The following is a 27,248-nucleotide window of genomic DNA, read 5'->3' as shown; positions in this document are numbered from 1 at the left end:
TTTTCTGAGCACTTCTTTATTCAAATCATTGTAAATCAGAAGCAGATGAGAAAATGCAGTTTGAAAAAGCTCTCTTTTGTGATGCAGTTACTGAAATGGGCAGGTCAAAGTCTCTACTGTGCTCCATTCCGATGCATGCACTTGCAGACAAACAGACACATTAACGCCTTTTTTTTCCTCATCTTAGCTGGTGTCTCTCTCAAAACTCTACACCTGCATAAATCCAATTTTTCCCATCGTTTTTGTTCCATTGTTAATGTGATCTTGGGATTCAAACAGGCTATAAGCTAGTGGTTGAGAGTGTAAACAAAGGGATGATGGTAAATGAGCGCAGGCCTGCTTTGCTACAACAGTCCCACCCACAACTCGGAGGTGAATTTCTGATCAATTTCTGCGCGATGCCGAGGGTGGTGGGACTGTAGCTTTAGATACAGGAGGAATGAGGAGTTTCAGGTGTGTCAGGATGGCCTGCCCTCATCCATAAAACCTGTGAAAACTGAATCAGAAAAACAGAAGAGGTCAGGGGGCAGCATTAGGAGCAAGGACCAGGAGAGGGAGACGGGGACGGGGAGCTGTCAAACCATGGCACTTTATGAATAAACTGAATAAATTGGGTTGGAGTAGGGGGTCGGGGGTAGTATCTACTTTCAAAGCCAAAGGTATTCATACTCCTGGCAATTTTGGGCAGTTCAACTTGGGGTTCAAATGAAAATAGGAGCTGGTGCCTTCTGAACTGATGTTTTCATCATTCCCAATAAAGAAGAAAGATTCTGATGGAAAAAAAGTAACTTTACATAAAAAATTTGCCTGGGGTATGAATAATTTCATAACTGACTATGTTGCTGTTTTTTGTTAAGCAAGCTTAAAGGCAGGATGCTCAGGCTACTGCTACTCCCAGAGCGCAGCAGCTAATAATAGTTAAGAGTGCATGTGAGATGCAAGAGGGCACCAAAGAAACATGCAAGGTAAAAATGGGGGATTAAAAAAGGGAAATTAGAAAGATCAAACTATTGTCAGCTTTACTTATCATGCTGCCATACATTTTAACACTGAACATGTGTTGGAATATGTCTTAATAATCTTTGACTCTGGCATTCCAGAGTATTTACAAAGGCTGAAAAGATGCTCACTTTGTCTCTGTATTGTTTCAACCTTTCCTGCTTGAAACAATGATGCAGATGTTTGTGTGTGAGGCTGTTCCAGGGAACAGCTGCCTTTCAGAGGAGCTTCAACCTGTCCTGAAAGAGAAATCTGCACAAAAAATGTCATGTTGGACAGACACGGCTCCACTTTGGGCTGCTCCGGTAAGTGCTGAAACATCTACTCATCTTCATCCTCATCTTTTTCATCATCGTCTTCTTCATCATCTTCATTGTCTTCTTCATCATCGTCTTCTTCATCATCTTCATCGTCATCACCATCATCATCCTCATCATCATCATCATCTTCTTCTTCTTCATCATCTTCATTGTCTTCTTCGTCATCATCATCATCGTCATAGTCCTCTTCATCTTCTTCATCATCGTCATCTGGATCGATTTTCCCAGACAGCACGTCTTCAATCCACTGCTCCAGCTCATCAGAGGTGGGCATGTCGTCCTGGTCATCCATGTCCATCCACACGCTGTCGGCCTGCCAGACAGCAGAGCAGAAACTGTTCAAAGCACGCTTAGCCCCCGCTAAGGACTGAAAATCCGTCACGATTAATGCAACTGAACTCGGTTCATATTTTCTGTTGAGACAGGACTCAGTTTAAAGGTAGGATTTATTAGAAATGTTTTTTATGGACATGAGATCAAATCGATCAGAGCTCTGGCAGACAGAGAACCAGTTCCAACAGGTAACATTAATACAGGTAACAGCTCTGGGAGGGACAGAATTCTCACTTGTTTGGAGATAAATACTTGTTTTGAATAATTTGAAAGAATGAATAATCAGCAACAATTCACCCAGATAGGATGAATCATTTTCAGACAATTTGATATATGGATTTACTTGCAATAATCAAAAATAAATCTGCAAAAAAGAAAAGGTGAACATTTTTTAGCATTTTCTAACAGAAAGTCAAAAGGCAGATCTGACACATCTGAGATCAGGTGAAGAAAATCCTTATTTTCAAATTTAGCTGGTCTTTGTCTAGTATTAAACTTCTTTCTGCAAGCTCTAACAGTTCTTAAGGGGCCTGCAGAATCAACTTCTTTTTACCCAGTATTTCCCACTTCTATCACAAACTACCCTAAACAGTCAGTTATGTGACTGGGAACAGAAAAAAAAAATTGTTATAACTGTTGTTAAAACTTTCTTTAGGTTGAAAGAACTTCTCAAATAAAATAACCTAAACTAAATACCACTGAGTCTGTCCTGCTCTGGAGCACAGCCCAGTTTCTGAGTTAGCTGAGTTTGACACAGGTGTTTGATAATGTTCATGTATATCTATAAAATGCAGAGCAACGGTTCCTGTGTTTTCGAAAACAAAAAAGGTCAATTACTGGGATATCTATTTTCTCTGTAACCAACATTTATTAAGAAAATTGTTGTTCAATTATTATGATTTTCTCTTTAGGTGTAAACAAAATATTGTTCTTTTTTAGAAAAAATGTAAAAAGCAAACTCACATCTGCTACATCCACCACACCGATCTGAGGGGAGGAGAGGTCGATGCCAAAAGTTTTCTCCCAGTATGGAACCAGCTAAAAGGGAGGCACAAAGGCAACACAGAGTGGAAGCAATGACTGCAGTGTCTAAAGGTGTAAATAACACAAACGCAAAACGTGCTCAACAGTGAGAAACATCCGCACCAGTGGGAAATCATCAGGGTCGATCCAGATAATGCTGAGGTTGGGGTTGTCAGTGTTGTCTTGAGCCACTTCCTTCAGGATTTCCAGAAATTCAAAACCATCTGTTTAAATGTCAACACCATGAAGTCATTACAACTTTTAATTATAAACTTGATATTCAGATCTTCAAAAGTGCTTTTTGGTTCTCGGTTTGTAAATAAAGAAACAGAAATATATACCTGGATCGTCCTCCTCAGCGAAGGCGACAATGTGCTCTCCATCGATGTCATCCTCCTGCAATCCCAAAGTCGAACATAAGTGAGCATAATTTATTTATTAAAGGAAACAAAAAACATCCCTAAAAGTTTTAAATCTCAAAAACAAAGCTACAAACTCAAATTGCTCCAACAAGCTCATCCTTCTTATTCTAGATGCAAATATTGCATGAGTTGTGCACACCCAATTTATGTGAGCACCTCCGCAAAAAACGGAGAAAAGAAGAGCCTCTGAGTACGAGGGGTAAATTGAGGGATCGCTGTTGCTCACAGTGGTCCTCAGTGTGCTCAGGGAGCTTGTGTGTATGCACTGACACATGAAACAATGGAGGCAATGGAGTGGCCGGAGGGGTCTATGGTGCCCAGAATCCCCCAAATTATCGTTTGGTCATCGCCAGACCCCTGGCCCATGTCAACAGCCCTCGTTGAATACCTGCGCTGCTACAGGTACGATTTTCAACAATGGGATGGTGGCAGTGGACAGCAGCACGGGGGCAGGGAGGTGGCAGTCTGAAAACAGCCTTCTCTCCATGTTTAAAAAATTCCTTGATTGTAAAACATGCTTCACTATCAGGAAGCATGTTAAACTTTCACTTTTGTTTACAGCCTACAAAGGTATTTTTTATAGGTTAAAAGAGGAAAACTTATTTGGACAAATTTAACTTAAATATTTATTTTAATTAATGTTTGTCTAATACTCAATGGCTTGTTGTTCTAGAGCAGGAATGTCCAAATTCAGAAACCCTGCCTTTTCTGCTGTTGATTACCTGGATCAGGCGTGTTTAACCAATAAAGAGCCTTAATGGCAGGTTGATTAGAAAACATGTAGGACATCAGCCCTTGAGGTCTGTAAGTGTACACCTTCTTGAGGTATCATTGTAGCTTTGGGTGTGAGAGGCCTCAGGTTCAAATCCTAGATAAGCCCCAGAAACCCTGTACTGTGTAAAAACAAAAAAAAAGGTGAAAAACAATTCAAAAACAAAACTAGGATTAAGTACAACTAAGTCAATAATAGTAGATTAAATTATTTGTCTCCTTAACTTTTCGTCACCAGAGTTTTTACTCTAGTGTCTTTGAATTATCTGAACTGTTTGACTGTTTTTGCAAATACTGTAACTCCATTGCATCGTCAAGCTGAGAAAAGCCGCGTGGGGCAAATAAGCTAAACTCTACAGTGGTAAATTACTGTATTTGCATCAATGGTTGAAGAGTTATGTAAGTTCATAGAGTGTGTGTGTTTTTTGCATTTGCTGGCAAGACTTCTGGTATAAAGGGGTTAAATGTGGATCTTATGGACATTTTTCTCCAAGTTTAACAAGTTCCATGAATTCAGAACATGCGTTACTGTCAGTAACATGCAAAGACAAACTTTCACTTATGTTAAAGGCCTTGCATGACCCAATTAAACACTATATTCTATGAAATTCCTGTCTTATGATTTCACTCTCAGTGGCTCGTTGGTCTAGAGGCATGATTCTCGCTCAGAGGTCCCGGGTTCAAATCCCGGACGAGCCCCAGCAATAATCTCTTAACAAACAACATCTTATATATCATGCAACAAAGTAAAGACAAGGATTAAATGCAAAACTACCAATCTGTATATCTATTGTCACCAGAGTTTTCACTCCAGTGTCTTTGAGTTTTAACTGTTCAAAAGGTTTTGGGAATACTGTAACTTCAATGCATCCTCTAGATGAGACAAGCAGGATATTGTTGGTATGTGAATCATTACAGTGGTGAATTACTTTGTTTACATAAATGGTTGAAGAGTTATCGAAGTTCATAGAGGGTGTTTAGCAAGTTTCATAAATTCAGAACATGCTTTACTTTCAGCAACATGCAACAATAGTGTCACTTATGTTAACAGCCCTGCACGACCCAATGAAATGACTATACTCTCAGTGGCTTGTTGTTCCAGAGGTGTGATTCTCGCCTTGGGTGTGAGAAGAACTGGGTTCAAATCCCAGACAAACCCCTGAAACAATCCCTTAACAAACCTGTCATGCAAACAAGAAACAAAGTAAAGTCAAGGATTAGAAGAAAACTTATCATTGTGTATATCTATTGTTTTGCTCATTAACTCCAGTGTCTTTGAATTACTTAAACTGTTCAAAGGTTTTTGCAAATACTGTAACTCCAATTTATCCTCAAAGTGAGACAACCAGGATGGCATTGATATGCGAATCCTTAACCCTTGTGCTATCCTATGACCCCACCCTTACATTGAAGTGTTACCCCTGCCATGACAAAGGTGGATAAAGGTGAAAAGATTTCATGTAATCCATCGACATCAGTGAAGATCACAAATCATTGAAGAAAAAGGTTCATAGCACTGTCTAGTGGGTCTAGATGGCCCAACTCCCAATGTTAAAGTGCCGAGGATAGCACAAGGGGTAAAGTAGTGAATTACTTTATTTACATAAATGGTTGAAAAGTTATTGAAGTTCGAAGAGTGTGTGTTATTTTGCAGTTTGTGTGAACAGTTCCAGTGTTAAGAGGTTAAATGGGGATCTCATGCACACTATTCTTTCACTTTTTTTTGTATCGTTATCCCCCACCTCTAAAATACTTTTCTTTTCCTTTTTTCATCAAGTCCAACAAGAAATGTATGCAAATATAATGAATATAAGTAAAGTTTAGCCTTAAATACAAAAGGGCTTTGCACTTTGTGTGTCAGAGGATTCCCAACCCTCTATTGTAGCTGTAAAAAATGTCTATCGCAAGAGGTCATCAGCTCTTATGTTTGCTCAAATCATAGACAGGACAAGAAAAAAATCTATCTATCTATCTATCTATCTATCTATCTATCTATCTATCTATCTATCTATCTATCTATCTATCTATCTATCTATCTATCTATCTATCTATCTATCTATCTATCTATCTATCTATCTATCTATCTATCTATCTATCTATCTATCTATCTATCTATCTATCTATCTATCTATATGAATAAATAAATTCAGAACAAGGCTTTACTTTCAGTAACATGCAAAACTAAACTTTTATGTATGTTGACTCAGCATGTTAACTTGTGTTAGCCACATAAACTGCTGCTTTAGAGATTAAAAGAGAGGAAAACTTCTTTTAAGAAATGTCTCTCATATTTTCTTGTTGTCAATGTACTCCGTTCAACTCCCAGATGAGCCCCAGAAAGAATGATGTTTTCCACAGAGTGTGACTTAATGTAGCACATCAAATTTAATAATTATACAACAGCACAACTATTACGTATATGTTGATAACCCTTGTTCCACTATTGTCAGTGGAGCAGGGGTGTCAAATATAGAAGAACAAGTTCATCTTACAGAATTTGAAGTTTTTTTGTGTCAAAAACCTAATTTGCTCTGTAGAGAGCTACATTGCTTTTTGTGATGTTTTTCTGAATATGACTTGATTCTTTAGTATAACCACTTGACAATTTAATTACAGTTTTTCACAGTTATATTGACAAAATGACTAAGTAATTTGACTGTCTTGTTCGTAGATAATGACACAAGGACTTGACATTCTGATGGCACTGACATGTTCAATGACCTAAAGACTTAGTTTTGAGAGATGAACTAAAGATTTTGAGCAAGTTACAGGCTTATGCAAGAAGTCCATAGTGTTTTGCGGTTTGTAAAAATTGTTTTGAGAAATGCACACACGTATTTGCAAACTTCAATTCTGATCTGAGAATTGTACTAAAGCGACTAAGAAAAACTGTAAATCCTTCCATCCATTCTTTAAACAATTCAATACTAGACCCTGGATACATTTCAAACCTCATTTGCAAATTTAAAATGATTACATTCTTTCCCTTCTATGTGTCCAATCTGTCATACAAGTCCTCATCCAGCCACTGTGACCTCCACCTTCTCCTTGTGCTCCATCTCCCTGTAATCATTTTTATAATCTTCTGTCCTCTCAGTGTTCCACTTTTTCTTGGCTAACCTTTTCCTCTTAACACACTCTTAAACTTCTTAAGTCCCGTTGTCTGCTTTCCTCATTCCAAATGACATCCCAAGTACCTTCCTCCTAGTCTCTCTGATCACTTTAGCTGTAGATGTCCAGAAATCTGAAATAACCTCCTGATCTCCTAAAAACTGTTTCTACTTTTACAACCAGAACTCTTGCTTTTTCAACTTCCACCACTTGGTCCTCTGCTTTGCCCTTGTCCTTTGTATCTTTGTCACCATCAGTCATCTTCACACCCCCATCTTATGCTGTCTGGATACACTCTCCCCAGCCACAACTTTGCAGTCCCTGATCTCTTTCAGATTGCACAAGATGTAATCATCTTCTTTGCTCCTCCGTCCACTCTTGTGTGTCACCCTTTGCTTCTCTCCTTTCTGTAAAAATGTCTTCATCACTGGCATTTCCATTCTTTTAGCAAAGTCCACCACAACCTGTTCCTCTGCATTCCTGTCCCAAACACCAAACTTCTCCATCACTTCCTCATCACCTCTGTTTCCTGAACCCACATTTCCATTAAAGTCTGCACCGATCTCTCTCCTCTAGGGCTACTCTGGATCTCCTTCATCATCTCCCTTCAGAATTCCTCCTCCCTTCTAGATCACATCTTACCTGGGGGACAAAACCACTGACAGCATTCACCATCACACCTTCACTTTCAAGTTACAGATTCATCAACCAGATAGTCTATTCACGTCCACAACACTCTTAGCAAACTCCTCCGTCAGAATCTCTCCTTCTCCATTCCTCTATCTTTCCATACCATGATTAAAAAATAGCTTATGTCAGTTTCCAATCTATAAACCTTGATCTTTTTACATCTTAAACACACATGGATCCACCTTTCTTTTTTCTATCATGTCATCAACTCTTTTGTTTTCTTTGTTAAATTGAGTGTTTTTGTAATTAATTTTGTAATAAACACAATTTCCGTGTCTTACCCAGATCTCATACATGCTGTGAGGCTGGAGTTTCCTAAGTGTTGATCTGAAAGACAAACATCAGACATAATGAAAGCTGGTCACTTCCCCAAGTGCTTTGTCGTTTTGTTTCGGTAATATAAATCACTAGCTGTGTTTCTATTACTCATATGCGCAAACTTCATCGAAATTCTAAAATATCGAAAAAACGCGATTTCACAACTAAACTGTTTCCATTAAATTCCATTTATTGGAATAAACACAAACAAACTCACGCGATAAGTCTTTCAAAAACACGGATGTGAACAATACTTTGATTTACAGCAGAGACGTTCAAATTTCTGTCTGTGTATATCTCATTACAATGCAAAGAAGACACAGAGGGTGTTTAAAAGTTGGATTTATTTATTTTAAATGTTCTATAAAAGCATCATCATGTCTTCATGTCTCGGTTCATGGGATCATTAAGAGTCTCTCCCAGTATTTTATGCCTCACTCCGCTGCAAAAGCCACTTTCTGCCGCTACTTCCATGTCTCTGTGACCTTCATTAGTTTGCGAGGGGAATTATAAAAACACTATTATTATTGTCTCGATAAAAATAAGAGAAATATCATAAGATTTAGGAGGCCTGAGGTGGCTGCCTCCCTGTGGCTCTGTTTCTGTTGGCTAGCCAGCTGCACGGGTGTCGGCATAGCAAGCTGCTATGCCGACACCCGTGCAGCGAGTGCAATCGCTCTAGTTATACAGGCTGGTTGGCAGCCCAGGCAGGCTGCCCACCCATCCCACAGTGGCTCTCTGTCTGCCGTCCAGCCAGCCACCCTGGAGCCGCCCAGTGTAGCCAGCGCAATCACTCCTTCCCTATGGGCCCTGCGACAGGCTGGTAACCTGTCCAGGGTGTATCCTTCCTTCAACCAATAGTAGCCGGGACAGTCTCCAGCAACCCAGCGGGTTGAGAAAATTGACTCAAACTGGCTCCCTGTGCAGTTATTGGTCACTTGACTTATTTAACTTGAAAAGAAGGTTTCCATTGCAGTTTTGTGATATATGTACATTTTGATACACCTGAAAAAACACTTCCTTTAACAGCATAAAAACTTTTTTCAAAGAAATGCAAGTTTTTTTCTAAATTGACATGTTTCCATTAAGCACATTTAGTATCGCAGATCCAATTTGCACAATTTCATAGTCAATGGAAACACGTCAAGTGTAGATATGACCATAGTTAATGTTCACATTATAGCATATTCCAGAATGTCACCTTTCATGTTGTTCAATGTATTCAATGATGTCAGACTCAATGTAGGGCTTTCCTGGGATGGTGACGGGTTCCTCCATGAACGGTTCATAGAAGTCCACCTCATTCAGCTTCAGTTTCAGTTTCTTGGCAATCTGGATCAGGGATTTAAAAATGAAATAGAAAAAACAAATTTAGAGAAACCAAGTTGGTAAATGTTTAGAAGAGAGAACTCCATCGCTGAGGGCGATGTGAATGTAGCTTATAACTGAAGCTCTGTTATTGTGATCACACAATAATTAAATAGCTACTCAAACCTTGGGGTCAAACGTGGCGTAGAATTTAACAAACGGGTGAAACTCCTCAGCTGCGTCATCATACTCGATAAAATCTGATAACAAATGCCCAGGAAAACAGATTTGAAGCTGCTGACAAGTTTGAGCCAAACAGAGGAGCATGTGCAGATTGTAACGGTCAACCTACGAGGAGATCTCTCATTCTTGAAGTAGCCAACCAACCGGATGACATCGTCCATGTTGAAGAAACCCTTCAGTTCACGGTCGTTGTCAATGACCTCCACTGGGTTTTCAATCACCTGGTAGGAAACATGTAAAATGAAAACAATCTTAAGCAGGTGGCACCTCTATGCTCTTCAGACCATCATCATCTAGATGAGCTGCTTTGACCTTCTTACTACCAGAGAATAGAAATGTGTCCAGTCCAAAAAATTTCAAATACACCAAAACTACAATTCCCATCAATTCACAAATGGTATGATTGAAAAGTCCATAACCTCCTCAACCTAAAAGAGTTTATTCAGTAGTGTGGAGTAGTTGGGAGATGGTCAGGTTGAGAAATGTTTTTTATACAGAACACATTTGCATTGATGGTTATCAGGAAGCAAGGATCAGTTGAGTCATTTCAACAGCCTTGACTTGGCGGACATTTCTGTTTTAGTCTTTTAAAAAGACGTCATCCTTTATTTTTCTGAGTAAATGATAATATTTAGTCCATATGTAATTTTTTTTCTGTTCAAAGAATGAAAATTCAATTCAGTTCTACTTCATATTTCGCTGTAAGAATTATCCACATCCTTATGCTTACTAATGCATTACACCTCCTGCATTCAAAGAAAACAAAATGACAAGAACTTTTTTTTTAAAAGCATTTGAGGTTAACACACAGGCCTTGGTTAGAATTAACTTTAAACCATGTAAACAACAGTGACAAATAATTTATAGTGTAATGCGTTCTTGACTTGTACATCACTAAACTAGATGTTAGTGTTCCTCAGGGGTCAAACCTTGTGCTTGTCTGATTTTTAGTAAAACGGGAGTTTCCACAAATGTTTGAGTTTTTGTATAGACACTTAAAAAATTCAGGATGCACTTTTTTACCACGCACCCGCATCCTTTGTAAATTGATGACAGATTGATTCATGACTTTTTTACAGCAAATATTGTTTCAAGTAAAGATCATATGGAGGTTATTCAGACTAATAATTTGTTTCAACAATAACAATACATTTCCTTTACATCCTTTACAAAAATAAAAGTACAGGACGATGACATTTCTCACTGTTGGGAGAAATTTGTGCGGGTGACAAGTTCTGTGAAACTTGTTACTCGCACAAAAGAACTGTTTGGAAAGAATAAATGATTTTTTTAAAAAGTTGTCACCAGCAGCACATCCTCACATCATAGAGGAATTCAACGAGAGTGTCGGCAGCGAGCTCGCCATCGTACTCAATGATCTCATTGTCTGCAAAGATGTAGATGCTCTCCACCTCATCCAGACCTGCGGAAGGGGAAAAAAAAGCTGAAATGTGCCATCAGAAACTAAAAGAAGACTTTAATATATGCAATCATGTTATTTAGGTGGTCTTGGTGAGTTTCTTTGTTTGCTTGTATCTTTTCTTTTTCTGAAAGACTGACGTTAAAGTATTTCGGTTTTCAGACTTGTTTGCTTGGTTTAACTTTCTTTTGTTTTGCTGATTACTTTGTCCTTTTCCTGTGATGCCAGAGCACAACCAAACAAAAGCGAATACATGCTCATAAATGTGTGTGCGCCACACAAGCCACTATCATTTTTGTCAGAACATCATTTTGTGGTTCTGCTTTTTTGTGTTGTTTGTCTGCACACGTGCAGTATTTCAAGGCGTGTTTACATTTTTACAACCATGTGTTTATTTGAGTGTGTGTTGGCTTTTATGTGTGTATTACATGCATGTTTGTGCGCATGTATTACCACATGAGTGCTTTTTAAATTAGTTTGTGTGTTTGTTTGCGCGCATGTGAGCACAAAAATGACATCAACAACTGCATTTGTTTTGGTTTATCAGTTCAAATTAGATAAATAAAAATAACATACAACTAAATAAAAGCAAATGAAATGTGTTAAAATCAGAAAGAAAACTTTTTAGACCATTAATATCTATTATTAAATATTTTTTTGTACTGGCAGTTCAGAGGTCTGGTGGCAGAGCATCCACCCTGAGATTCAAAGACTCTAGAAATGGGGCCTAATGTCTCCTTGCTCAGCATGGGTGGTTGGATTTATAGGTTCAACCCACCAAAATGTTTCCAAGGACAGCTGTGACTGCAGCTCACTGTTACCCACTCAGGGGTGTGATGGGAACAAATGATGGGACTTTGACTTGAACTGATAAACACAAGTGAAAATCTTTATATTTTATGTGTATTTAAAATGTCCACAGGTCCACAGCAAACTGCAGAAAAAGCGAGTCAAAGGTTTAGGCTACAGTCTACAGGTGTTAAGTGGAGACCATTGACTGTATAAGAGAGCTGGACTAAGTGAATCCTTCCGCCTAAGGTTCCGTACCCTCTGGAACGTCAATTGAGATATAAATAGGTATTACTCAGTCTGTCAGAACAACAGTTTTTGCTCTGCTACCTGTTCTAACATGTTTTTCTATTTGTAATGTTTTCATACTCTAATTAATGCAGGTTATTCAAGTTATAAACGGACCAATCAGACGCCTCATTAAAAATTTGTGGTGCCTGCTAGTCCCTACGTTGAAATTAGTCTCTCATCCCACTTTCAGCGGTAGGGGTGTGGACACCCAACAAGCTCAATCCTAATTGGCGAGAGTTGTTGCCATAGAAACACTGACTCTGTCTGAATTCGACCAATCACTACTTACTGATGTAGTCTGTCTCCAACACGGAGACATACGTTTCAATAAAAAATGGTGACTGAACTGACTTCATTTGGTTGGAGCCAGAAGTTAGCCATTAACTATGTGTGACATCACACTCATCACGCTCACTCGGACCAGTTCTTACATACAGTCGGTGGTGGAGACAAAGAAAAGGGAACATGGGAAAATTTCTTGTGGGTAGAAAAAACACATTTATTTCTTTAAAAAAAAGACTTGTACAATTGTTAAACATACTCTAAAAGACAAATTAGGAATAATTATTTTGAAAATAGTGGTTTATTACTGTAGATAGACATGCGAAAGCATTAGAAATTCGAAGACCTTTTAATGAAATAAGTGTGTCTCCTGTCAAGCTTACCCAGCTTCTTGGCAACAGCAGTGGCCTTTTTTTCATCCACCAGACCAAATCCAATGTCCTCATCTTCGAGTTCATCCAGAACCTGAGCTGCAAGCTACAGTCACACAGACAGGTGAAGGGAGAGGGACTGTTTAAGCAAAAGAGATGTAAAGCATCATAAGAGTTGAACAGGATGAATAAACATTAAAAAAGTGTCATTTCAGCTTCATTGCAGTTTGAAGGAGTGGAAGCTGCAGCTTAAAAGTGCTTTTCTGCATTTGCTAAATGTGCCTGAAAGCAAAGACAACAATTGATAGGCTTCACAGCAGAGAGAGAAGAACAAGGGGGACAGAACTTGAGCCAAATCTGTTGACGGGGAGACTCTCAGCAGCAGGTGCAATGCACAGAAGAGGAGCGGCCAGCGTAGATATAAGGCAAGCCAAAGGAACCAAAAAAGGTGCTAGGTAATACGGCTGCAGGATTCTTGTCTTTAAAAGTTATTTTTTCTTTTTTGTTTGGTTCTTTCTTAAATTTTGAGTCCTTTGCTTTTACTTTTTGAAATATATATTTATTTTTTTACATCTTGTTACAGAGCTTTTTTTCTAGCAAGAGATGCAATTTTAGGGACAACATTTTGGGGACAGCATTAACAGAAATAGACAGCGCTTTGCTACTATCTTGGCTGGACAAAACATCCAAAATGACATATTTTCTCGCACTTTTTGGCTGTTTTGGCTTGCCATAAAGATGAAGTACATGTACACGTTTTCACAGAACAGCCGCAACTGTCCTAACGAGCTTATACACACTGCTTCATGTTGCATTCTCACTCAAACTGATTCATGACTGCATCTCCAAAGTGAGTTCACGCTTTATGTAAAGTCAAAGACAGTACAGCAAATGGCAAAAGCAACTTTGCGAAACAGAGCCTTTTCAAAGCAGCCAAGTGCAATCTGTGCTGTTCTGAAGTCTCTTCCTCAGCGCCATTCATTCTATCTCCAAAGAGGAAACCTTAAAATGAGCAACGTCCCTGTTGGAAACCATTCCTCATTATTTTCTTTGTCTTCAGACCATGTAAAGCTCGTCTTAGTAAAGGAGCAGCTTTAAATTCTAATCATCCAGTAGGACTCCTCAGTTTCCTGTGGTAAGGCTGCATTATGTCTTTTATTTTGAAAATAAACGTAGTTTTCTCTGACCTAATCCTGTCCCTCCCACAAAGACTTTCTGTCTGTCAGTGACAAACATGATCTACATTTTTAGTAGTCAGTATTTTTTTAATGGCAAAAATTGAATCTTAAAGCATTAGCAGGATTTCTTCCAGAGTTTATAAAAACTGTTCAGATTTTATTTTTGGTAAAATCTGGCCCTTAAAAAATGCCAAAAAATGTTGCCTCCATTTTTCTACATTGCATCATTAATGTTACACATTAAAATTTAGTATATTTAATATAGAAATGAGGAACTCTTAAAAAAAGATTTCCTTACCAGCTGACAATTTCCATATGATCATGGTGATGACAGAATGGATGAGCATGTTAACAGTTGATTAATACAACCCAAATTCCAGAGCAGCTTAAATGGTTGTTGTCAATGAAAACTATACCTGCAAATGGCGTGAGTATTTCACTCCCAAACAAGAAACGTGTAAATGTGTAAATTTTACACTTAATCCACTAAAAGTCTCAGGATAGATGAAACAAAAAAACCCTGAATAAAACAAGAATATCTTAAATTGGGCTGAAAGAACATTTGAATTGAGTGGATATTGTATTTTTAAGACGATTAACTAATAAAGGGTTGTTCGTACTATAAAAGTGCTTTAAAAGATCATCAAGTATTTTATACAACAATGTTCCTCAAAGTCAAATTGCAAAGACTTTGAAAAATATCATCATCTACAGAACAGAATAAAACAACTAAGAAAATCTCTGTGCGTCAGAGGCTCTCAGAGAGCCCCTGCATCGTTTAAGCTAAACTGAGGTAATTGTGTTTCCCCTTAGTGGTCGAAAAGATCATGGTCTTAATCTCCTCTATCTTGCCCCTTTTGAACAGTCTGTGGGCACAAACCTTGGTGTAAACTTGATGCAGCTCTGAAGCTGACCTCCAAATAAACCATTTGACTAGGTCCAGCTCTCATCTGCTTCTTTCAGATGTGCCATCTGGCTAAGATTAGGTCTTTTACATCAAAACGAACCTAAAAAATTGCCACCCATGTCTTCATGCTGCCCAGACTAAATTATTGCAACTCTTACCCAAGGCTTCAATAGCCAGGTTGCAATTGGTCCAAAATGCAGCAGCCAGATTGATTTATGGGGCAAAGAAGTTTGACCACATTACACCACTCTTGGTCTCTTTGAACTGGCTGCTAGTGCAATGCATGATTTTTATTCAAATTCTGGTCCTTACTTTTAAGTCCCTGGCAGGTATGGACCTTCTTACCTCTCCAGTCTGCTTTCAAAATATTACTCCCTAAAGTCCTTGAGCTCCGCCGACCAGTTTCTGTCAATGGTTCCAAGAAACTTGTGCCTTTGCTGTGTTGGCTCATAAATTAAGGAATCAGTTGTCACAGGCAATTAGAGAGGTGACACTCTTAGAGAGTTTTAAAAAAGAATTGTTCCTCCATCTTAGTGCTTCAGCAGTAGCCTAGCCCTGTTATTGTGCTGGTTTTAATCTCTGTTTAAAACTGGTTTCGAGCATTTTATTTTTCTATGACTATAACATGTTCTGTGTTTGTTTTCTCCCTGTGTGCAACACTTTGGGCCTCCTTTGCTGGCTGTGGAAGATGCTTATAAATAAATGAATGAATTTAACTTGAGATATATTGTTATAGTTTTTGGACTACATTTGTCGGGGCTTTTATTTTGACCTGGGGACATCCTGTTTCAGCCCTCTCAATCTAACCTGAGACTTTTTGCATCGTCAGATTTGAAAGTAACTAATTTAGTGATCAATAGTGTCAAATATTAAAGAGTTTCACATTTTCTTTCTTGTTGGAAATAAAATAATCAAGATTGCAAGTCTTTTTCTTTTATTTTCCCTGCATTTAAAACTTGTCCTATATTTTTCCGGAATTCAGGTTATCTTCCGCAGGCTTTTCTCAAAACCACACTTACTTTTCATACATGTGATGTTAAGCTGACACAGCCCAAGCTGCTGCTGCTGGACTTTGAAAGCAGTTCAGTGTCCACGGTCTGCCATACTGGATGCAATTTCATTTCTTTTTTTTAACTAAACTGTAGTCAAGAAGTGAAAAAAGTGGGACAATTAGCCGATTCTGCATCAGAACCGGAATTTCGCAGCCCAGCTTTGAAATATTTGGCACAAGAAGCAGATGACATACCTGAAAGATTAGTGCAGCTTGAGTAGTGATCAGCTGCAGGGAGAGGTCAAGATTTAGTGGGAACCATAACAGTTAAGTAAATGTGTAAAAAAAAAATAGATGAATCCTGACCTTCGTAGTATTTCATGTTTCTTTGTATTGTATTTGTAGAAAAAACAAACGTAAAACAAAACGCACAATGGAAGAAGAATGAAAAACATAAAAAATCTGACTTTTCCCCCCAAACATGGAGCTTTTTAAAAAAAAAAAATTGCCTAGCCTTCTACTACTGGATTCAAGGGGTAAACTGTAGTGTAGTGGGTGAGGATAGTGTTAGGGGAAGCAAATGGCAAATTCCTACTGAATTAAAACAGTTTGCTGCATGACCCATAAAATTTCTTCATTGGATGTCATTTAGAACGACAGTCAAAAAAATCTCCACACCAAACTAGGTCAAAATGATCCGAGCCCTGATCCAAACTCTCCACTGAGTCCTTCATCTTGAGGCCTTCTTCAATCCCCCAAACTGATGAGAAACACCCAGAAGTCATCCTCACAAGAGCCCACCAAAACTCCCTCCCTTTGATTCAGAAATCCAAAAGCTCCTTTTCTGGATCCCAAACGCAGAGGTGGTCCACACAGCAGTCAGTCTGTGCCGATCTGTGCTCTAGCTCTCACATGGTCCATGCTACTCTGGGCCTGAGCACTGATGTTCCCGCCATACAGTAGGCAGCAATAAAACCTTGTTCACGCATTCCTATGCACATTTTTATATCTGTTTTCAGGCTCTTCATACAAGATGCATGGACATTGAACCCCATTGAAAGTTTAATCAGGTTGAACTTGAACTGACCAATGAGGGACACAGATTTAGTTTTGATTTATTGTTGTCATGCTTTTCGATTAAAAGAAGTGCCAACTCTTTGAAAGTTGATTATGGAGGAGAAATTAATAATTGCGGTTTGTTCCCGGGTGGAATTATATGACTTCAAGGCTGTGTCCAAATTTCTTTACTACTCACTACATGGTGCACCATATAGTGTTTGACATTTTATAGCGTAGTTCGAATCTACAATTCCAAAATTGAGTGCCCTAGAAATTTCCCAGAAGTCTCTGCAAAAAACCAGTGTACATCAATGTTCACCAGATTGGCGAACATAGACCACAAGGCATTGCATTTGAACAATCTTTTTGAAATAGATGTATTTAAAGGTATTATTTTTAAATAAACCATCAACTCTTTCATTATCAGAGGACAATGTATTCATATATGCACATATTGATTAGATTTTCACCTCCTGAATTTGGTAATGTCATGTTCGCCATTTAAAAAATAAGCAAAGTAGTGAGCATGGTGTCTGAATTGCTTTTAAAATCCAGGACACTACATAGTCCTGCACTATATATTTTTTTAGTAGTTAGGGATTAGGATGGGAATTCGGGCATCTATATAGACTAAATTTTTCATATATTGAAAAAGAGCTGTGAAAGAAAAAGGCTAGAGCAAGATTCACCCGATTTGCACCACTTCGACATTTCACACAAACTCTCTTCCAACTGTGAGTACATGCACCAGTATTGGGTAGCAACGGTCCAGTGTGAACACTGTATGCTAAAAGCATGTTCAAGAACCCACAGTCAGCGCGTTCTTACATGGGCATCACATGGCTGGTGTGTACTGTACATTCCATCAGGGCCAAAGGGATTTGGGTTCACCTAGGAGAATGTGATCTCCATCCAGTTTCTGTGGCAACCTGGCTAGTTTCTACAGAAGTTTTTGTTTTTTCTTAGCTTCATGTGACTGCAGACCCGATTATTTAAATGAGAAAAAACAGAACAGGATAGCAAGATTTGGTCGTCTGGTCGCATCATGAACATGATGTAACTTCTGCTTCTGACCCCATCTGTTCGCCTGGTCTTGGCTCATCTCAGTTCATGAAGCCCAGTGAGAAGTTAGCGCTGTAACACTCATCCCATCATCACTCTCTGTCAATGTCATGTGAGTGTGGGGGAGGGGGGACAGATTAATGGGGGGGTGCATATTTTCAGTTTACCAATATGTTGTTTCCTTTAGCTTCAAAATGTTTTATACTAAGTCTGGTTATCACCAATAATTTCCAGAATCAATTCGTTGCAATTCTTTTGATTCGACTTTAAATTTACACCGTTTACACATTTAGACGTATTTGTCTTCTAATATAACATATGTTTTGAAGTTATTCATATTCATCTGATACAATTAGCATTCTGTAACATTTATCAGTTAAATAAACCAGTGAGATTAACAGCATAAAGTGTTACATGGTTTCTCAAACAAAGAAGCTTTAACAAAAATGTGCAGATCGCTTGGAAACCTGCGTTTCATCTGGCCACTAGGTTGAGCTCGCCTTTAAGCATTACTTTATTCTAAAAGATTTGAGGGGAAAAAAACTTTACTTTAGACCACAAATTGGTCACATTAAAAAAAAAATCTGAAAAAAGTCTGAAAAATTACTTTCTGTACGTATTAGAGCAGTGTTTTTCAACCTTTTCTGAGCCACGGCACACTTTAACCTTAAAAAAAATCCCGCGGCACACCAGCATCCAAAAATTAAAAAAGGAGAAACTCATAGTCTGTATTGATCTACAGCCCCTCCACAATCTCACATGCATTTTTGAGATAATTGTTGCAGAAAAAGCTGGAAACTGCAGCTGTTTTTTTCTAAAAGATGCAATAAAAGATAAGTTAGAAGATTTAAAAACAGTTTGATGTGTAATCGTTGGTTTCAAGACGTTTAACAACAGATCTCCGTATGCGCTGTCACTCTCACAACCCAATGCATCATGGGAGATGTAGTGCATAAACGGCCGAAGATTGCTTTTCGGAGCTTCGTTGTTTTGTTCACTTGTTCCACGGTCTGATACCGGATTCTGTGGAAAGACGAGCTTTAGCTGCTATTTTTTTTTAGAACTGAGCGACTTTATGAGCTAAATCGGGACAAGGAAGTGAAGATTTTAACCACTTCTGATTGGTCAGACTAATGACATGTGATTAAGCCTTCAAGAATGATTGGTGGAGACAGTTAAAGGGACGGGACGTTTCCAAAATACAGCCGAAGGTGCAGCTGAATCGCGTTACCTTATCAAAATGTCATTAATAAAATAAAATAAACGCAAAGAAAAAGTATTTTATGATCTTTTATATTCCCAACCCCTCCGTGTTTTATCAGGGCCTGTTTGGATGAACAGAGAGCTGAAATCCTGGAGATGGAAAATGTTTTTAGATCAGTTAATGAGGGCAATTTCCCACGGCACACTTTCATGGCACACTAGTGTGCCGCGGCACACTGGTTGAAAAACACTGTATTAGAGTATAGAATCTGATCCTACGGTGGCCCAGAAGGGTCACAACACAACACATTAACTTTACACACAACACATTAACTTTACACACAACACATTAACTTTACACACAACACATTAACTTAACACACAACACATTAACTCACAACACAACACATTAACTCACAACACAACACAATAACTCACAACACATTAACTCACAACACAACACATTAACTCGCAACACAACACATTAACTCGCAACACAACACAATAACTCACAACACAATAACTCACAACACAACACATTAACTCACAACACAACACATTAACTCACAACAAAACACATTAACTCACAACACAACACATTAACTCACAACACAACACATTAACTTAAAACACAACACATTAACTTAAAACACAACACATTAACTCACAACACAATACAATAACTCACAACACATTAACTCATGGCCCAGAAGGGTCACAACACATTATTTTACCTCACAACACTTTAACTCACAATGGAAGTAAAGCAGCAATTGAAGTGCTTTTATTCTGTTTATTCTGAAATTTCCACTGGGCTGAGCGGCTAACTACCCAACAGAAAGTAACGTCACAGTGAGCACGTTTTTTTCTACAAGAGAAGCTAGCTGCGGTGTTGCCAGATTGGGCGGTTTTGGTTCTAAATTTGCGGATAAAAATGGCTTTGGCCGGGTTTGCAGAATTTGGGCGGTTTTAGGGTCGGTTCGGTGTTTTTTTTTCCCCTCATGAATATATGATAGCGGATTACGTGAGGCCATGTGGGTGTTGAACTTCTATGTACTGAACCTCAGTAAACGCACCAGGCAGAGACACTTAAGGGGCTCTGTCATCTAACCTGTTGTTGGGGTTGTGCAACGCCCGCCTCTTAGAAATTGTGTTCTTTAAAGCCTGACACTGTGGCTGCGTGTGGGAGGAGCTACCAGCTAAAGTTGTGGTCTGATCGCTACATGGAGCGGTGTCTGGGTTTATCAATCCTTTTATTATTAGTCTGAACTATCTTTTATTTTGAAAAATCACTGGATCGGGTGCTAAATGAGTCGAGTAGGGGGAAAACTCAAAGAAAGCTGTGTATTCTTCTTTCTCCTGATCCAATAAAAGGAGGACAGTATTGAATATTTCTTCAGCGGACCAGCCTTCTTTCATTAATTTTCTTAACCCGCTTTATCCCCGCTTTATGCGGTTCTTTCTTCCGTGTGCTAGGCCGGAGCGCCCCGACTATCGTTTCAACCTATGATGACCGTATTTTGTGCTCTCTGTGTAGGATACACTGGAGGAGCGCGGGGGGAAACAACTCTCAGCTGCAGAGGATGTGAACAGGTAAACAGGTAGAGAGGAAACGCAGGTAGAGAGGCGGGGGAGGGGCTTTGGCTTCAAACTCTGTCAGAGAGATTGAAACACGGCATCAGATTTAGATGCAGCTTTCACTGCAGGAGTTGAAGCAGAGAATTTCTCTGGGATGATCTCATGATCTCAAACATGGAAACATGATTACCAAGTAGAACTCTTCAAAATACTAAACCCCATCTCCACATTCTTGTTGTCTAGTGTTGCGGAGTGTGTGTGTGTGTGTGTTGGGGACCGCACGTTGGTGTGTGAGAGGAGGGAGCGGAAGAAAGGAGAGGAGCATGCGTGCAGCGAGCAGGGGTGTGAGAGCGGAGGGAGGAGTGTGCGTTCATATTGTGTGTGTTTAGAGGAAGGAGAACCGTAATAAAGAGAAAGTTTCTGGCAACACTGCTGCTAGCTTCTCTTGTAGAAAATCATGCTCCCTCCACAGCTCACTGTGACGTTACTTTCTGTTGGGTAGTTAGCCGCACAGCTCAGTGGAAATTTCAGAAGAAAAGCACTTCAATTGATGCTTTACTTTTGTTGTGAGTTAAAGTGTTGTGAGGTAAGTTAATGTGTTGTGTTGTGACCCTTCTGGGCCATGAGTTAATGTGTTGTGAGTTAATGTGTTGTGTTTTGAGTTATTGTGTTGGGATGTAATGTGTTGTGTTGTGAGTTAATGTGTTGTGTTGTTAAGGTAATGTGTTGTGTTGTGAGTTAATGTGTTGTGTTTTGAGTTAATGTGTTGTGTTGTGAGTTAATGTGTTGTGTGTTAATGTGTTGTGTTGTTAAGTTAATGTGTTGTGTTGTGAGTTAATGTGTTGTGTTGTGAGTTAATGTGTTGTGTTGTGAGTTAATGTGTTGTGAGTTAATGTGTTGTGTTGTTAAGATAATGTGTCATGTGTTAAGTTAATGTGTCATGTGTAAAGTTAATGTGTTGTGTGTAAAGTTAATGTGTTGTGTGTAAAGTTAATGTGTTGTGTGTAAAGTTAATGTGTTGTGTGTAAAGTTAATGTGTTGTGTTGTGACCCTTGTGGGCCACCGTATGATCCTCCTCCTGAACTTTATGTTATTTTTTTTATTTGCATCAAGACATTAATATTGTTAATATTATTGTTTTTATTTTTTCCTTCCTTGGACTAACACAGGACAGCAAGTCATAAAACTGGGTTACAGACTAATGGAAGTACTGCTGAAAGCGCCATCATTCAGATGGAGCTCCTGTAGTACAAGGTAAAGACTAAATAATCTCATGAAGCCAGACATGGAGATGTGGTTACCAATGCTCTGAAGAGCTCCTTGAAATAAATAAACCTGATCTTTCAACATCATCCGTGTCTTCCCTGCAATGCGAAGGAGATATACAGTCAATGCTTCCATGTGGCAATAAGGCAAAAGTCTTGACAGTAGCTTCTCCCACTCACTCTGGAGTGTCTTGTTTATGAACACATTTTTGGACAAGCACCGAGCATCGAATTTGACGTGCATAAAAAAAGAGTCAGCAGATGCAAATGTGATGCATGACTCACGTTTCGAGTGAACCCAACATTACGCCGGGGCTTGACAGAGTTGTTCAAAAGCATCACACTTTTCTCCCAGAAGTGCAACTTATATTATATATGATAATGCTTTTTTTGGCTTCTGCAGTCTATAATGTGGAGCAACTTAAAGTCCGAAAATTTGGTGACTAAAATATTCTCCACCTCCCTCTCAACAAAAATTTTCATGGTGCTCCCCTCCAGCTCTTGTCCATCACCTGAACCTGCTTAGTGTGTATTTTTGACAAAAAATACTACAAACATCAAATCTTTTCATGAGATGAAAAACAAACAATCAGAACATTAAGCCTTTAAAGAGACAGTTTGTTCTGATCTGCTTTAATCTCACACATGTTGCATTGCTGCTGCATCAGGCGGGTTTATACTTCATACAGGGATCAGCCATGGTTTTCAGCTGGTTTTGTTTGCGCTATAACTGCAATTGAAATTCTGAGTGGCGTTTATGCTTTTTAAGTGATGCAACTGTCTCCAGCATTTATGACGTCAACCTAGAGCCGGCCTCTGTGTTTCACACACAAAAACAAACAATCATCTGAATTTTTGCAGAGTGTTTAGCCAATCACTGATAGCTCAGCAGAGAAAGCGGGTGTAAGTGTTAGCCTGGGGGCGGAGCTGGCGGCGCAGACTCATCCTGGAAGGGGCTGTTCCTTACTTATCTACATCACAATGTGAGAACCTGCTCGTTTTCATGGAATGGGAAGGGCTGGTGCTCAATGTGCAGGTTTTTAAAGGAACACCCCGAAACTTGTGAATTGATCTAAACACCGCTTTGGGGTTGTTGATAGTGAGGAATGAACTTTATAATACACTTACAAGTTAAAAAAAGTTGATTTTGGATGATTTATGCCCTTTAAATTTTCATCATCTGCAGGGTTAAAAAGAGATATTTTTTAGACAGAGTTTGCTTTGTGAAACCGTACACTAATCGCTTGAAATAAATTCAGGTTAAAATTACGCAATTTTCACGCAATTTCACTACAGGCGTAAAATTCCAGTCCGGGATGACGTCATCAGCAGGTTTCACATTTCCCAGTGATAAGGGTGATTCCAGTCCAATGGCCCTGCAACCAATGCCACCCAAGCAATTACTAATGGCTTTAAAGTACAAACCCCCGTGCTGCACTCCAACTTTTCAGAGATCCACACCCCCAGCCTGACAGCGCAGCCTTAAATGCTCTTGAAAAATCAAAGGACACGATCCTCACATATGTATTAGACACATCCGTATCAAACAAATATAGGATTCCATCCTCCACGCCTAACTTGTTCTGGTTTGTGAGCTGAAGAGGGTCTTGTTCTGTGATGATCAAAGGTTTATGATGCTTGAGCAGGTCCTTCTGTCTGGGGCACAGCATATCTACAATAGAGCCTCATAGAGTGAATCCATAAAGGAATCAAATAAATCAATAAACATTGAGAAACATGTTTTAAACCACACCTAAAATATCTTTATTTTTTTTTGTTAAATCTGGTTCATTAACAAAGACGTCAAAGGAAATTTTGTCCTAACACTAATCCTCAGTGGCCATTTGCAGAACTGCAACATTGACAAATTCAAGGTTTGGTTCAAATTTATACCAGGATGTGGAGGTTTGAAAAAGACTGAGCCCCCAAGAAAAAAAAAGACTCTCCTAAAAAGATTAAATATACATAATACAAGCTTTGACTTCTGGATTAAATAAGTAAAGTGAAATTTTTTTATTAAAGCAGGTCTCTGAATTAGAGTGCTATCAGCTGTTTTCAGGTTCCTCTGAGCTCAAAGTATCAGTTGCAGAGCGCCGGGGGGGGGTTATAGAATGATGCTTGTGAGTAAAAACACAGAGAGAAGAGTCACTAATGTAAAATATGCTCACTGTAAGGGTCATGGGGGGCTCTGGGATATTTCCAGACAGGACTTCTGGGACTCTGAAAGAAGACACTGCCAGCACAGAATACTAACTGCTAACAGCAGGATGTCCCTGGACTGTGTGTGAAAGGAAGCGGATAAGGTGGACAGTTTTAATGTTTAAATAGAACACGAAAAATTCTAGTGGAGCTTTTATTGAATTAGACACTATTATCATATGTAAAAGTTTAGGCATTCATGAGAAAACCAGCTCTTTGAGATCTTAAAGTGGCATCAGTATGTCAAACATAACCTCCCATGTTCTGTTCAAATTCAATATAAACCCAGAAGTACCAAATATTTCAGTTCCTCAGATGACCACTAAAGGCCAGTTTCAATGTAAAATATTTTTTTTTCTCATGTGAAAAAGTAAGATTTTACACTGAACTTGACTGTTAGTACAATACCATTTTTCGTGTTTATTACATCATTGACTGGTTTGCTAATAAGCTATTCCAATTTTTAGAGCTCAAAATTCTGCACCATGTAGAGCTCGTTTCAATGATTCTTTGACAACAAAACTTTCACTTTGCCCAAATGTCAATTTTTTAACTGCATTTAAGGTGTTAAACTCTACTCAATCTGGGCATCCTATTTCAGGTATCATTCCATTGTGAATCTTCTGTGTGACATCACAGGCTACCGCTCTAGTGTGTATGTGTCTCTGATCAGTTGGTTGACTTCACCATCACAGAAACTGTTTTGTTACAGCCTCAGTTTTCATTTCTCTTGTACAAATCATAGATTCCTACTCTACTTATTTCCTACTCATTTAGCCTTAACTAAGCCTTCACTTTTGACTCATTCCGTCTTAACTTCACCCTCAAACCTTTCTTCAATCTACCTTCAGTCTATCCTATCCTGCATTCCCTCCTCCTTTATTCCGCCTTTAGTCATTTCTCACTCTCCACTCAGTCTGCCAATGTTTTGCCTTCTTGCTTTTTGCCTTTTGCTTTCATTCCACATTGAGTCCGCAATGACTTCTCCCTTATTAAGCCGCATACACACTGGGCACTTGACACATTTACCATGGTGTTCACACTGGACAAGCTGGGAGGGGCTTCCTCTTCTTTTTTCTGTTCACTAGCACATGTCCACCTTCTATGGAAGAGGCTTGACGTGAAATGTCGAAGCAGTGTAACTCTCTGAATTTGGGCGCAATACTAAAACGGTTCAGTTCATTGCTAGTGTCCTAGAAATATTGTTTATGGATTACCTTTTTGTCAGAAGAGTGGCCTTGGTTTATCTTTATTTGAAAAACAAACATTTCATTAAACGCTTGACCTGCTTCATTTTGCAATGCCTGTCCAATGGCCACTCATCACCTTTCTACCAGGTCCATCCCATCTTTACTTTGCCATCACTCCATCTCCTCTTAGACCCCCCCCCCCCCCCCCTCAGAGGTGAAAAATTGCAGATTGCAGGTAAGCACTGAGATCCTTCATGATCCAAACATTTCACATATAATATGCCAAAAAAGCATTTTTATTTTTCATCAATAATATCAGACAAAACATGGGATTCTACTCTTCTGCTGAAGTCTGCAGAGCTTGCACTGATGATCTGAATGCCGTAAGCTACGTTCACACCGGGCATGTGACGCGCTTTCATTCAAGAATGCCCTTTTCAAATGGCAGTTGGCACCTCCATCGAAGTTCAACCTTGTTTAACGACTGCACATTTTGTAGGTAGAACCCGAAAATGGTCGCAGAAACTTGTGTAGCGAAAGTTTTGAACATGGAGGCCTGAAACGTTCCTTTTACGTGAGTTTACATAGACCTTTTGAGGAAGTGGTTGCTTGAATGCGCATTGCCGAGAGCAATGTGAATGTAGCTTTAGAGATAGAACCAAGCGTAGAGGCTGACAAATGCCCACATTTAAAAAATCCTTTCTGTCATTCTATTACTCTATTATGATTCTTAGGTTTACATTTTTTTGGGGGGGCTGCCCGGTGGTGCAGTCGGTAGCACTCTTGCCTCACAGCAAGAAGGCCCCGTTTTAAGTCCTGACTGGGGGACCTGGAAAAGAACATCAATGGGGGATCATGTTCTCCCTGTGCATGCGTGGGACTCCAGCTTCTTCCCACTGTCCAAAAACTTGTTTCATTGGTTAATTGGTCACAGTAAATTGTCTATTATTGGGACTGTGAATGTGAGTGTGAATTGGTGTGTAATATGTGACAGACTGGAAACCCTTTCCAGGGTGTCCCCTGCCTTTGCCCACAATATAGGGATAGGCTCCGGCAGCCCCGTGACCCCGAAAGGGAATAAACTGAAGAAGATGAATGAATGACTTCTTAGTTTTTAAAAGAGATAAAGATTGTTGTGTTTGGACTCACTTTTCTTTACATCACAGCAGAACAGCCTCAAAACTCTGTTCTGGTTCACTGAGATAAAGGGATATGAGTGGAAAACAGCTGACAATTATTTAATCTCTTTTTAGAAATTAAATCATGTCAAAAAGTGGAGAAAATAAACGTAAAAGTTATTTTTATTTGGCTTCCTTTGGACTTTTTGTCAAATGTGTGTCAGTTTCTAACATACAAGGCAATATAGTTGTGGAAAGGGGTTTGAATCTTTACTTGTCTTGTCTTCCTTTCCCTTTCATCCATCTTTTCATCTCAGATGAGATGCTGCAGTAACCAGTTTCTTTAGACCTTCCTAACCGGTGTTCATGCTGTGTCCCCTACCCCCCCTCCCTCACAGATCAGCAGACACCCACCTCCAAAGCAAGCTCCTCTATCTGCAGCTGTTTCATGGCACCACGGTCTCCCTCTACGTTCCTGTGGTAGTAGATCACCATCACGTCATAACTCTTCATGATTGACTTGTAGTTCTTGGCAGTAAGGGTGTGGACCCGGTCTTTGCCGTCATACTCCGGTATCTCCAAGCCCTGGTCCCCATAGGACAGAAGGGTCCCAAAAGAGAAGAAGAGCCCTAAAAGCAATATCTTCATGGTCACTGTCAACTGGGCAAACCTTTGGAGCCCCAGAAAGGTGGAGGTGGGGGGGCAATTTGTCCTCTAATCTAGTTAAGAGTCCTTAACAACTTCCTGCCCCCACCACAGAAGAACTCGGTTGACATCGACACCCAAGTTTTAAAAAGAGTCTCACGT

General features: G+C 39.3%; 1 protein-coding gene across 2 annotated transcripts; it reads right to left on the bottom strand.

Annotated features, from left to right (window-relative positions):
• On the bottom strand, positions 1 to 27,248 carry casq1b (calsequestrin 1b). 2 transcript variants are annotated; one of them, XM_004079973.4, is made up of 12 exons: positions 26,856 to 27,248; positions 16,023 to 16,055; positions 12,704 to 12,797; positions 10,861 to 10,961; positions 9,648 to 9,759; positions 9,482 to 9,555; positions 9,189 to 9,319; positions 7,951 to 7,996; positions 3,017 to 3,071; positions 2,799 to 2,899; positions 2,616 to 2,690; positions 1 to 1,632 (listed from the first exon to the last, which is right to left on the bottom strand). In XM_004079973.4, exons 1-12 carry the CDS (start codon positions 27,087 to 27,089, stop codon positions 1,321 to 1,323), a joined length of 1,368 nt encoding a protein of 455 aa, XP_004080021.1. In that variant the 5' UTR covers positions 27,090 to 27,248; the 3' UTR covers positions 1 to 1,320. The 2 variants fall into 2 exon arrangements, with proteins under 2 accessions (XP_004080021.1, XP_011485949.1); XM_011487647.3 differs by lacking the exon at positions 16,023 to 16,055 and having other exon boundaries at positions 26,856 to 27,236.

The sequence above is a fragment of the Oryzias latipes genome, chromosome 18, assembly GCF_053564925.1.
Source record: "Oryzias latipes strain Hd-rR chromosome 18, Olatipes_Hd-rR_3.1".
NCBI lineage: Eukaryota > Metazoa > Chordata > Actinopteri > Beloniformes > Adrianichthyidae > Oryzias > Oryzias latipes.
This window is presented reverse-complemented; position numbering and strand designations above follow the sequence as displayed.